Here is a 13,925-nt window from a genome sequence, read left to right as displayed (position 1 = left end):
TAATTGCCCTCACTGAGTCTGTTCTGGGCCATCTGTGCTAACAGAACACTTAATCCTCCCTCCCAAGACATTTACTTACACACATTGACCTCCGTGTTCCAAATTGAATGTGATTTCCCAACCCATGTGCACATCATCTGCACACCACACCATGTTGGGGTGGTCTAAGCCAGTTCTCTGACCCAAGTGCAGACTGCCAACAGGGCTCCCAGTGGCACCACACCTGGCATCTGAGCCTACAGATATCAACGTGGCATGGTTAAAATCACCCTGATTCTTTTACTTTGCATGTGGAATGGGGTTCTTAGGGCAAAGAAGTTGCTGTACTTATTAAGGATTTGGGAGCACTATGACTAAAGGATTCAGATCCTCTCTCTCTCTCTCTCTCTCTCTCTCTCTCTCTCTCTCTCTCCCTCTCTCTCTGAACTCTGATTTCCTTCCATTCTAAGCTTGGCCACTCCCCCAGGAGCCACATGGTCACCTGGTCCCATGGCAGCTTCCTGGCACTATTGTCTAGATACCAAGACAGAGCCTGCTTGGGCCCCGTCTTTCCCAGCCTGATTGCTGAGTTCTGAGAGAAGTAACAGAGGACACCCAGATAGGGCTGAGCTATAGCCCTGCCACATTTGTGGCCACCTACTACATAAGACAGTTTGCTTGCAGGTGGACATTGCTGTATTTTTCCCTGGAACAAGCCTCCCGAGTTTCTCCCAGAGTGAGCTGGCTGCTCTTCTAAGCTGCAGCCTCAGCAGTTCCTGGACAGATTTTGTTGGTTTACAGGTAAGCAAGAGAAGTGGGCTCCTGGGCCAGGAGCTGGCAGGGGTTCCATCCCCTCAAAGAAAATGTACTTCCTTGTAGAAGGTGCTGAGTTTGGAAAATCTAGGGTCTTGCTCTCAGCCTGTGTGCCCTCAACCTCCTTCTGCCTCAGAAAGCTGGGCTGGGTACAGTCTTGGGCCATAGGAGCAGGAACTGCACCCAGTAATTGATTCACGCTTTTCTGTTCTGCTCACTCATGCCACAGCCCTGAGAATATGAGCTAATGTGTTTGTTCCTCTGTGACATTAAAGAGCTTTCACACAGCATCTGCTCCTGAACACCAGCCACACTTGTGTCCTCAGAGGACACTGACCTGGAAAGTGAGGAAGCCTTCGGCCTCCAAGAAACTTAAATAAAAACTTAAACTGGAATGGAAACTGAAAAGCTGTCCCATCCCTGGTGTCTGTCCCTTCCTTGTCAGGCCTCTGAGGACAACTTATCAGGCTCTTGCTCTCCCCTCCAGGCCCCTAGTCTTGGCATGGTCTAGTTCCACCCCTGGACTCTTGTACTTTGGGGACACAGGGACCCATTGTTTGTAATCTCTTCATCTTATCTCTGCCTTCTCTAAGAGCCCACCATGGCCAGTTCCCCTAAAAGCATGTGGCCCAAGATGAAGAAAGTTGTGATCACTCATCCTCTTGAAGCCTCAACTTAGTTTGCATCTGAAACCTGTATCACAGATTGTTTGGATTGAAGCCTAAGGAATGGGGGCTTTCCACATGCTAGTACCTTCATCAGGATGCACCATGCCAGGGTCTGACATCACCCATAAGGGGTTAAAGTAAAGCTGCTCGGCTGCCCAAGGGGGTTCATTATGAGCAGAAAATGCAATTAACCTCGAATGGTTTAGATCACTGGCCCAGGCTTGCTTTCTGCTTGCTGCCTCAGTCCCTTCACTAAAGAATAAGCAAAATATTGCCTGATACAGTAACTCAAACCTATAACCCTATCTTCTTGGGAGCAGAGATGAGAAGGAACATGGTTCGAGGCCAGCCTGGGCAAAAATGTTCATGAGACACCTCCCCATCCCCATCTCAACCAGTAGCTGGTGGCACACACCTGTTATCCCAACTACATGGGAAGCATAATTGGAGGATCATAGTCCAGACCAACCTAGGCATAAAGTGAGACCCTATCTTTAAAAAACGACAAAAAGGACTGAAGATGTGGTTCAAATGGTAGAGCACGTCTAGCAAGTGCAAGGTCCTGAGTTTAACCCCCAGTATCACCAAAAGAAAAAGAAAAGGGAAAACACAGATAACCAGAACCAGACATGCCAAAGAGAAGCAAGAATAAGAATTCTCCCAGTCTCAGCTTCAGAATGATTCTGAGAGGTTCATGAATGATTCGGTGCACCACACAGAATAAATGGGTGCACTGTTATTTTCAAATATGTGTAGGTACCATTGTGGTTCATAAAATGGAAATTTATTTTTAAATGAATCCTTAGTAAGTTACTTTGACCTAATAATGTCTTTGGAAAGAGAATAGCCTCCACAATCTAGCTAGAGGGAAGGACTTGGGTGCTCTGCCTCAGCTCACTTGTCCTGAAGATAAACATGCTCAGGCGTGGAGCTCTGACTTGGTGACTAAACCGTAATCACCTGTCAGCACAGTGCCTGTTCTCCAGGATAATCAGTGGCACAACATTCAGCACGCAACACATACAGCAGCCGCAGTGCCAGGGTGACTGCAGACAAAAGGAAGAGAAGGTGGAAAACAGTGGGCTTGGCCTTCCCACCAAAAGAGAAGACGGGTCACATAGACTATCCAGAAATCCCTGGATTTAAGGCTAGGAGACCACATACATGGAGGGTATCCAAGAACGTAGCTGGCATCTGGAAGTGCAAGGGGACTTACCAGGCCATGAAGGTGTAGAAATCCTAAAATCTTTGTCTCCCCAGCACTCCAAGGGAGGGGCATGTGGCAACCTCTGAAAGTTACCTCCACTTTGCTCTGTGTTGCTTCTGCTTCTGTGTTTCTGCTGGGAATTTAAACTTCCAGATTTCTGTAGCCAGAAGGAGCTCTATTCCTACTCTCTCTCCATCCTTCTCACACCAGCCCTGTCCTCTGAGATGCAGGAAAGAAAGGTGATTCTTTACGTGAGTCTAGCCAAGAGCCTTTTAGCTCAACGCTCTGTATCTAAATGGGAACCTGAGAGAACGCTGGCTTCGTGGAACTCACCAGATGCTGAGAAATAAGCAGAGAGAGATCCTTTCTTACAGCTATAGTGATGTGTAACAGGATCTGTTCTTGTTTCCTATCTCCTGCAAGAGAAAAGCCATGCCTCCCTTTTCTCCCTGAGAATTGGGAGAACTCTGAAGTTGGTGTTCTTACTAGCTAAGAGCCTTACAAGTACTTGTGAGCTTATAGCCCATGAGAATGAGTTGTTGGTTTATGTTATTTATTTATTCTTTTGGTGGGGGTGGGTTTGCTTTGTGGAAGGCAGGATTCTTATTAGAAGTCTGTGATGTCCATAACAGAAACATGTTTCCTCCATGGCCGTCTCTATTCCAGGTTCCTGCTACTAAGGTTCCTGTATGTTTGGAAGCAAGCTTTTTCAGTCATTAAAACTCATGCTAGTTAATGTCAGGCACTGGTGCCTAACTATTTGGGAGGATCTCAGTTCAAGGCCAACCTGGGCAACTAGTTCATGAGACCCCATCTCCAAAATAACCAGAGCAAAATGGACTGGAGGTGTGGCTTAAGTGGCAGAGCACCTTCTTTGCAAGTGCCAAGCCCTGAGTTCAAACCCTAGTCCCAACAAAAAACAAAACAAAGCAAAAAAAACACCCATAGCAGCCAGCTCGATGCAAGTAAAACTTGTAAAGAAAAATGACCACATTACGCAACTGTGTCATACTATTCCATTCCAGTTACTCTGACAGAAATGATAGTGTTCAAACGTGTTCCATGGGAACATGTTGAATATATTCCCTCTATTCCTAGATAGCTTTATACAGGAATTTAAGCTTCTCTCACATTCTTAGTCATGAGAAAGTTGTGGATGGGGCCACTGCTTTGGGGGTATGTTGTGAGAGGAGCAGAGGTACCCACACATTGCCCACTCGTTTGGTGGAGCTGTCCACCACTTATCCTTTGGCATTTTTAGGATAAACAACTTAAGGTATTTGCTGAGAAATTTACTATCCTTCCCTACTTCTCCTTCTATAGTATAGAGTGAGACCGCAGAAGAAGAGGTGAGGTGTAAACCTTTCATGAAGATCTTAAAAATATGCCCATTGTTGGAGTGGAGCCAAGCCTTTCTGTGATTACCCATGGCTTTGGGCCTTGGCAATGGCAAGATGTTTGAATCTTGTAAGACAACCTCAAATTGGATGTAAAAGGATAGTTAGCTGAGCTGCAGAGACACCTGTGGCTAGGCCCAGAGATGGATGCCTTGCAGGCCTCCAGATGTTTTGAAAGTTCCCTGCAAGCCATTCTCCTCCCAGCTCATCCTGGATACTCAGGTAGAACTCTGAAACAGAAGTTACAGATTATATACAACCTAGTGTCTTAACATTTTGTAAAATCTTTTAGCTAAACTTCTACCTTCTACCATTCAATAATTTATTCAACAAGTAGCTATAGCTTGGCTCCTCAATACCAAGCCTTGTTCTAAGTTCTGGGGGAAGGTTCCTGCCCTCATGACAATTGCATTCTCAAAACAGAGCAGATGCAAAGTAACTAAGTCGACAGGATAATTACAGTTTGCTATAAGTGCTATGAAGGACATAAACAGAATGATGAAATGGAAAGTTACAGAGAAGGACCATTCTGTAGGGGAAGACCTTTCTGCATTGGAGCCAAGACCTCTAGTTTAGGAGGACCGAGAGGAGCTGATGGAAGAGTGTTCCAGGCAGAGCAAGTGTAAATCTCAGAGGCAGAAAAGCCCTGGCAAGTTCAAGAACCTAAAGACTCTCCAGAGTGAAGTGAGGAGAGTGAGTCCGGACAAGTTCAGAGAGAATTCAGGAGCCACACTACGTAGGCATTACCAGCCATGCCCAGAGCTCAGACTTTATTCTGAGAGCAGTGGAAAGAAGCTGACCTTGTTAAACAGAAGTGAGTAGTGTACTTAAAGATCTCTGCCAGACTGCTTGTGAAAGATTAGGAAACAAACTCCATTACTGTGGAACTGGATAAATAACTTTAGGTTAATTATAGTGATTTGCAGCAATTAAAAACTCTGAGGCATATCTGTATGCATTGCTATAGAAGGATTTGCAAGATATCCTAAGTTGGGGCTAATGGAGTGACTCAAGTGCTAGAGCGCCTGCCTAGCAAGTGTGAGGCCCTCAGTTCAAACCCCAGTACCATTAATAAATAAATAAATAAATAAAATAAACAAGCACAATAAATAAGTAAATAAACAAAAGATATCCTAAGTAGAAGGAAAAAATCCAAACCAAGAAACAAAATAGATGATGAAAGTGTATTATAAATGGGATCTGAGTGTGTAGCTAAGGGGTAGAATACTTGCCTAGCAGGCTTGAAGCCCTGGGTTCAATCCCCAGCACAGCAAAAGAAAAAAAAAAAGAATTACAAATGTATTTTAAAGAGGGTACGTCCATGTGTATAGGTTTTGCATATGTATAGACTATCACATAAAGGGTGCACAGGAAGCTGGTAATGGATTGCTTCTAGGTAGAAGAGTTGGGACACAAGGAGGCTAGGAAAGAAAGAGACTGACTCTTCACAGTATATTTTTTTATACATTTGAATCGCTTATAGCGTGCCTGTATTATTCAGCAAGAAAGACATTATGTCTAAATTGTGATCACTATTGTTGCTGTATGGAGGACTGAGGAGGGCAAAGGTAGAAGCAAATAATCCATTAGAGGCTCTGGCAGTGGTCCAGTTATGAGTTGGTGGTGACTTGACCTGTGGATTTGGTAATGGGGATGAGGAAAAGTGGACGAGTTCAAGATGTATGCTTTAGAGGCAGAGCCTGCTGGGCTTGCCATAGTACATTACATACCAATCTTCCCCCTTCCCACTAGTTTAGGAAAGGCTTGTGCATTAGTGATTGGGTTTAGCTGACTGAATTAATTCACTAACATCTTTGGTGGGAAGGTTTGTTGGGCTTCCTCCAGGTGCTAAACACCTCAGAATTCCAGAGAAAACCTAATGCATTGCACTATGGAAGACACAGTCAGGGACATGTACCTCCTTTGTGTCCACATGCAGCAGTTATTAACAATTCTAATGATCATAGAAGCAAAGTCACCCTGAAGACCATTCATTTCTCAATGGAGTTTGCTTACTTTGCAGAGAGATGCCAAAGGCCAGTACCTGTTTGACCTTCTTTGCCACCACCTGAACCTACTTGAGAAAGACTATTTTGGGATACGCTTTGTGGACCCAGATAAACAGCGGGTAAGTAAAAATTCAAAGCACAAGGGAAGCACAAGGTTAATCAATAAACCTGAAGCCTTGAACTTGTTCAGCCTCAGAGATCAGCCAGACCCTGCAGTTAGATGTCATCACTTCAAATTCATAGTATTAGATTTGGATGGCATCTGAGGTAGAGCTCACCTGGATAAGCCTGGCATTCTACAGATGACAAAATGGCAGCCAGAGAACTGAAGTGATTTGCCCAAAAGTGCCTAGCTGGATGTATAGTAGATGGGCTGATGTTGTGGTCTTGAGCCCAGAGCACAGGGTGAGCTCTCCTGTCCCCTTTCTAGTAAATGGACTGAACCATATTTGAGCACATCTTGTTCTGATTAGGCAGGACCTCACTGAGGTACCATGCCAACCTAGTCTAGGCAGGACAGAGAGCCAAACTGCATAGGTCTTAATCACCTACAGGTCTTACATTTCTTGTTCTGTTATATACAACATCTCTGGACACCAGGCACTGACAAGGACTATGATATTCCAGATACATACAGGAACAAGTCCATTATTCTTAGGCCTTTGCTTCATCCCTAGCTCACCTCCCCTGACTTGTCTTCTCCCTGCTATATGGTCTAGCCAGACAACACTGTTTCAAAACTTGTTTCTTTTCAAAGCCTTTACCTATACAGTTCCCCTGTTTGGAACGTGTGTTTCCTTTCCCTCACTTCACACTTCACATTTTTCTTCTGGCCACTTCCTTTCACACTTAAGATTTTACCATAGACTTACTTCCTCAGGAAGTCTTCCCTACTCTGTGTTAGAAGTCTTCCTCTGAGCCCCATGTGCTCTCTACAATCCCCATCATAGCACTTCTTACATACTGCTGTGATTAACTGTGTTCCAGGTGAAAGAATTAGTTCCATAAGGGCATGAAGTTTCTCTCATCTGTCACTACCTTCCACAGGACCAACACAGGGCCTAGAATATAGCTGATGCTCAATAAGCATTTGCTGAAGGAGTGAGTGAGTTAATGGTTTGTAGTGCCTTATTTCTCACTTCCATCTACCCAGCTTGCAGAAACCTGCAGTTTCTGTAGCTTCTGTTCATCCTCTCTTTGCTGTCTGTGAGGATGAGCTCTTTGGCATCCCCACTAGTAGGAAAATATGCAGAATCATGCAGGCTTCTCTGCCCCTGCTCACGACCCATGTTCATCTGTGTCCCTCCAAAAACATCATCCCACAAGACCCTACTTTCGTGGAGCCAGATTTCATTCACAGTTCCAAACATGGGGCCATGCTGTCACTCATCCCAGCACTGCCCAGGGTCACAGATGCTGAATGGATTTGCCCTTATCATGCCAGACTCAAGTGCTATTTGTTCTTTGATGCTCTGAGCCGCTTTGTCTTCCAGGTTACATCGAGGGTTGTGTACTAAACACAGGAGCTTTAGAAAGGAATCTGAAGACCATGCCCTTTTCCTAGTCTTCATGAACATCTTTTGCTTCTTCCAGCCCTGCAGAAATTTAAGTGGCATCAGTGTTTGGGAAGCAGTGTCAAGAACTGCCCCATACTCTCCAAAGGCTCCACTTCTTAGCTCTAGACCTCAGCACAAGGCCACAAAAAGTGCAAAAGAAACTATATGTCCTCCCCTATTGTGGGTGCCCACTGACTAGAAAACTATTTTTCACAAATGGATTATGTTTGTTTGACCTGAGCTTTCTCTCCTTAAAAAGGAAGGCCAAAGTCAGGCCCCAGTGGCTTACGCCTGTAATAAGCCTAGCTACTAGGGAGGCTGAGATCTGGAGGACTGTAGTTCAAGGCCAGCCCAGGCCAAAAAAAAAAAAAAAGTTTTTGAGACTCCACCTCAACAGAAAACAGCTGGGTATGTTAGTGTGTGCCCGTTATCCCAGCTGTGGTGGGAAACGTAAAATAGGAGGATCTCAATACAGGCTGGCCAGGGTAAAAAAGCAAGACCCTATCTCCAAAATAACCAGAGCAAAAAGGACTGGTGGTGTGGCTCAACTGTAGAGCACTTGTCTAGCAAGCACAAGGCCCTGAGTTCAAACCTCAGTACCACAAAAAGAAAAAGAAGTCCAGTTACTCCAGGATATCTTTATCTCCTAGAAGTGTATTAAGAAAAAAGGGCAAAGGCATAACAAAGAAACTATCAAAAAAAAAAAAAAGAAAAAGAAAAAAGGGCAAAATGAGTCCTATTGATTATTTTTCAATTAGGTCAGAATGTGCTTGAGAATAGAGCATATGTGGAGTGATAAAGATTAAAATGAGAAGGAGCTAGAGAGAAGGCAGTGGGAAAGAGGATAAATAAACCTTTAGGGAGGACCTACTATCATCAGGCTCTGCAGTGAACACATGCCAGGCTCTCAGCTGATGAATACTGAACACTAACTTATGCCAGCCAAGAGCTTGTCTTGTTATTTCATGTAATCCTTAAAACCAATGATGAGTTTCCATAAATGAATCCATTCTCCAGGTGAGTAGATAAAGTCTAAGATGGGCTAAGTAACTTGTCCAACCACACTAAGATGGAAAGGCAATCTCGAGCTCAGAGCTGTCTAGCTCCAGAGCCTGTGTGGTTTCTAAGATGCCATGCTGGTGTCACACCTGGTAGCCTCTGAGAGCAGTGTGATTCTGCACTCCAGGGGAGGGCTATGAAATGCCAAGGCCTGAGAGAGTGTTGGAGAGAAACAGACTTGTGAGGAAGAATTGTGCAAGATTCACTGATTCATGGAGTTGATGGAAGGGATGAGCTCCTCACTCCCTCAGGGTATAAAGTAAACCTCCTCCCCCGGACTCTGAGGTACTCTGAATTGAGTGCTTACATCCACCCCACACCTCTCCTTACTCTGCAGAGTCCCTTTGTGCCTGGGACTCCCCTAGTCTTGCCTGGACGATCTGCCTCTCTCCCCCTCACCTGGCTCCTGACTCAGACCCAGGGCCTCTGCCTTCTCCCCATTCTTCTTTGTATCCTTCCAAGCCCCCCAGAATCCTGGAGATTGTGCCACTTTGGCCCTTTCACCCACACACAGGAGGAAACCCTGCTTTCTGAATCATCTTTTCCTCTCCTGGTCCTTGGTCTCCAGGGCCAGGTTTTCAGTTTGTTGGCAATCCTGGGATCCGGATTTGTCCAGGCAGCAAGAACTCTTACCATCACTATATTCTTGGGACTCTCTCAGCATTTCTCTATTGGACCCCTGAAATCCCTTAGTCAAGCTGTGACAGCTTTCCACTTCCTTCTCCACCCCTTCCCAACCTCTTCCAGCCTCAGTCTTTTCTTAAATTTTTACCACAGCACAAACTAACGCCTTCCCTCCTGCCATAGCCAATGGGAGGAGCCTTTATTCATTCAGCTCCATCTGCCCTCTGCTGATAATACATCTCACAGTCATTCCTTTTCACTTCTGTCTCCCTTTGTTTACTTCTTTTAATCTATCAGCCTAATGTCCAGGGGCGTTCTGTCTCTGACACTTTCTGTGTTCTACCTGTACACAATTCCAGTGTACTTTGAACAGACCAGCCTCCTCCAACTGCATGGGAATAACCCAAGAACCCCAGTTGTTTCTGTACAATTTCATCTCTTGCCTTTGCTTCCCCGTGAAGCAGAGCTGCGGTGGGCCATGTAATGTGAGAAGGACCTCTTAACCACATTGAGTGGCTATAATGAGTTGCCAGCCTCGTGGGAACTCAGATCAGAGGAAGCAAGAGAGCAGAATGTCAGCCCGGATTATCCATGTGGAGCTGACGGAAGAACTGGCTCTTAGTGGGTCCATTAACTGCATGACCCACGGCCCAGCCCAGAAGGTGAGAACTGGGAATCAAGAGAGGCCAGGAAGCTGTCTACATAGGCTTGGCTGCTTTCCTGCCAGGGGAGTACTCTGCCAAGACTTTGCTGTAAATGGAGGTAGCTGGGAAAGAGGAAAGTGTGAACCCAGTCCCTTTGTCAATTCAACAGTGACATGTTGTGCATATGCTAGGCACTGGTGATTCTGTGACTAATGAAAGGACAGTTTCCTGTCCTCGTGGAGCTTATAATTAGTAGCTTTAAGCTACTTCCAGCGAATCAAGCCCCAAATCATAGCAGCATAACTCTGAAAATTTGCAAGGTACCTGCTTAGTATAAAAGCAACAGACATCAATAATGAATGCTATACATGACCATGGAGATCTGAGAAGCAATACAGAATGGTCTCATTTCTTCCTTGCCCCAAACATAACTAAGGGCTGGGGGTGTGACTCAAGAGATAGCATGCTTGCTTAGCAAACATGAGACCCTGAATTCAAACCCCAGTACTGCAAAAAATAATAAGTACAGTGAAGGAAAACCTATAGTTACTACGTCCTACCTCTGTAAAAAAAAAAAAAAATCCAAGGGGAACAGGATACTGTCCTACACATTGGTTACACATTGGTTATGAAACTAAGACTTTAAACATCCTGAGTATGCCAAGGAATCCCGAGTATGTGTTCTCTAGCACAAGGATTGGCAGTCTGTGTTACTCAAAATGGGAACCATATACCAGCCATCCCTGCCTTCTCTCACATACAAAATTTCCTTTTGTCAATACTTTCTAGAGGCCAGTCCTCTATCCCACTCCTTTGCCAAAAAAAAGTTGGTGCACAATACAACACACAACACACATCAAGCACAGCATCTCCCTACTCAAGCCAGATGGGCCTCTGTCTCCAGCACACATAAGTGTAGCCATTCATGCCTGCTGGCATGCCAGAAACAGTGGCACCCTGCTTTAGAAAGTGGCATTTCCAATGCAAGTAAATTCCCTGTATAGCTATCCTTATCTCAACTAGCAAAAACCCTTGTTCCTTCCTGTTATTGCTTATACTCTCTCTTCAACAAAATTAGAGATAAGGGCAAAATAGTTTCTGCCTGGTAGAAACTCTCCCTGGGAGAGGGAGGGGGCAGGGTAGGTAAGGGAGGGGGCGGGGAGAAGGGGGGAGAAATAACCCAAACATTGTATGCACATCTGAATAAAAGAAAACAAAAAAAGAAAGTGGCATTTCCAGGGAAGCCCAGACATGATATCTGAAGCTGGAGCTATTCCCCCTTCACAGCTGGTCCATGGGGAGCATATTTCAGAATATCATATCACATCACTCTTCACTGTCCAAACTCATAATTCCCAAGCTTTGGGTCTGTTTTTATCTTAGGCTACAATCTGTGTAGTTACTGAAGTTGTATAAAACAAGTTAGACTTGACACTCCTCATTAGGGGTTCATGTCCTGCATTCTCTGTTTCAGCATTGGTTGGAGTTTACAAAGTCTGTGGTGAAGCAGCTGAGATGTGAGTATTCTCCATGAAAAGACCAAAGCCTCACCCTGGGGAGGGTGGGGTGAAACTCCCAAAGGAAGCAAGTGTTGTACATTTCTAATTTTTCCACTGTTCTTGGTATAAGTTGGCCCTATCCACAAGAGGATTTTTCTGCCTGCAGTTCAGAGGCCTCTGCCTGTCAGGGGGAGGCAAGCCCAGTCATCTTCTGGGAGAAGGTCTCCCCTGATAAGTACCTCTTTTTTCTGCAGCCCAGCCTCCATTCACCATGTGCTTCCGTGTGAAATTTTACCCAGCAGACCCTGCTGCCCTGAAAGAAGAAATAACCAGGTAAGGCTGAACATATGCCCCACAACCACTAATGCCTGTTGGAGAGGACAGGAAAGGGACTCGTGACCTCTTAGTCCCTCTGATTTGGAAAGCTCACTTCTCAGATAGGACCTACTTATGCGTCTCATATCCACATGCTTGCTTTGCTCACCGCTCAGTGGAAATGGGAGCAGCCTGAGCCTTTCATCTCTAACTGCTCACTCTGCAGGGGATCTGGAATAGCTAATTAATCAAAAGCAGTCTTTCTCTTACCTATGATGTGGCTCCTGTGAATGTTTTTGGAGAGGTCTGTGTTGCTGCTTATTTCAGGAATTGAAAATAGACTCCAGTGGTCTAATGCATGTACTTGGGAAATGCCAAAGTGTGACACAGAAAGACAGGCTGGGAAATACTGAAGTTTCTAAATCCAAATAGGTAAACTCCAGTCTGTTGTTGGATAAGATTTGAGATGAACGCTTTACAGGGGAGATGGGATTCTATGGCAAGCAGGCAGCCCTGTGTTATGAATCCCATCTCATCCAGGGCCACTGGAGAGTACAAAAGAAATTCTGTGGCCACAATCATCCTCTAGGCAAATCAATGAAGAGGACACGTGAGCTTCCCAGGGCTTTGTACATCTGAGCCAAATCCACGCTAAGTCTCCTTAGAGATTCACAGGTTCTCTGTAACTGGGATCCCTTATTTTGACATGAGCAAAACCTTGATGTTGTCTTGTAATGGGTGAGGCCATAGGTGAAGGGGTGGTGCCAGGTGATGCCTAGCACTGAGGAAGTGACAGCACAACCAGCTCTAATCCCCATCCTCCAACCTTGGAAATGGCAACTATGGGAATGGGGCTATCCTTGCCTATTGGCTGCATATCCTATAAGGCCTTGAGGTCTACTTCAGGATCCTGAACTGCTTAGAAAAATCTCAAAAGAGTGGAGGAAGGCAGGAAGAATATGGGATTGTTTTAATTTCTATTCTGAAGAGCTTGCCTGGCTTTACATAAGGTGAAAGGAGCAAAAGATTATCTTAGATGGGAAATGAGGAAATGGGAAGGAGGCATGTAATGAGAATAAGTAGTACAGAGAAAGCCTGGGAGTGGAATGGGGAGGGACAGTAGCTTCTTCATGTGGGCCCCAGTGTGGGTTGTGGGTAGTCTTCTGATGTAGTCAGGATCAGGAAAGCCTCTTCCTGTAGACACACAGGCAGGCAGCCCTAAGGTTAGCAAGGTCTGCCTCATGCTCCTTACTGGGCATACAAACTGCAGCTCTCTCACCCATATTTACAGCAACACTATTTACAGTAGCCAAACTATGGAATCAGCATAAGGATCCATCAGCTGAGGAATGGATTTAAAAAATGTGATATAGATTCACCATGGGGTATTATTCAGCCATAAAGGAAAGTAGAATTAATGTTTGCAGGAAAATGAATGGAACTAGAAATCATCATGTTAAGTGAAATAAGCCAGACTAACAAGGACAAATATCACATGTTTTTTTCATATGCAGAATCTAGAGCTTTACAAAAAAAAAAAAAAGAATGACACAAGTGTAAAGGGGTCTGTTTGTTGGTGGGAATCAGAGAGGGAAAGGTGAAATGAGAGGGTGATGAAGAGGTGAACATGATTGAAGTACTTCATATGCACATATGAGAATAGAAAATGAAACCCATTAAAATTGTTTTAAAAGGGGGACAGGGATAAGAAAGTAATAGAAGGGGTGAATTTGATCAAAGTACATTATATACATGTATAGGAAATATCACAATGAAACCCCTTTGTACAATTAATCTATGCTAAGTAAAGAAGTAGCTCCTGCTTTGCTTCTGAAAACCATACCCAACCATGACTGAACAATCCTATAGTTTCTAGTAGGAAATGGGGACAGAACCTCTGTGTTTAACAACTTAAACAGAGAAGAATTTTGTCAAAACACTAGCCTGCCCCACTCGTGCGTCTACTCTGTCCCTCCAGAGTGTTTGCCTTAGCTCTGGGCCCTTCTCTGCTAAAAGTGCCAGGGCAGTCCCAGAAATCTGCATCCCTACCCACATGTCAGAGCAAACTTAATACTTTTTTGTTGAAAGCCTAGCACCTTTTCCTCCTAACACCAGCCTTCAGGATTTCCTGGTCTCCACTTCATTGGACCAGCAG

The 13,925-nt window shown here is 44.8% G+C and overlaps 1 protein-coding gene across 3 annotated transcripts in view; it reads left to right on the top strand.

The window, feature by feature from the left end:
• Frmd5 (FERM domain containing 5) overlaps positions 1-13,925 on the top strand; it is a 314,393-nt gene that overhangs the window by 259,932 nt on the left and 40,536 nt on the right. For all 3 annotated transcript variants that reach the window (XM_074065848.1, XM_074065847.1, XM_074065846.1), the window contains exons 2-4: positions 6,088-6,192; positions 11,431-11,473; positions 11,710-11,788. In XM_074065848.1, coding sequence (XP_073921949.1) covers positions 6,088-6,192; positions 11,431-11,473; positions 11,710-11,788 — 227 coding nt within the window. The remainder of the gene's footprint in view (positions 1-6,087; positions 6,193-11,430; positions 11,474-11,709; positions 11,789-13,925) is intronic.

Source organism: Castor canadensis, chromosome 2 (assembly GCF_047511655.1).
Source record: "Castor canadensis chromosome 2, mCasCan1.hap1v2, whole genome shotgun sequence".
Taxonomy (NCBI): Eukaryota; Metazoa; Chordata; class Mammalia; order Rodentia; family Castoridae; genus Castor; species Castor canadensis.
This window is presented reverse-complemented; position numbering and strand designations above follow the sequence as displayed.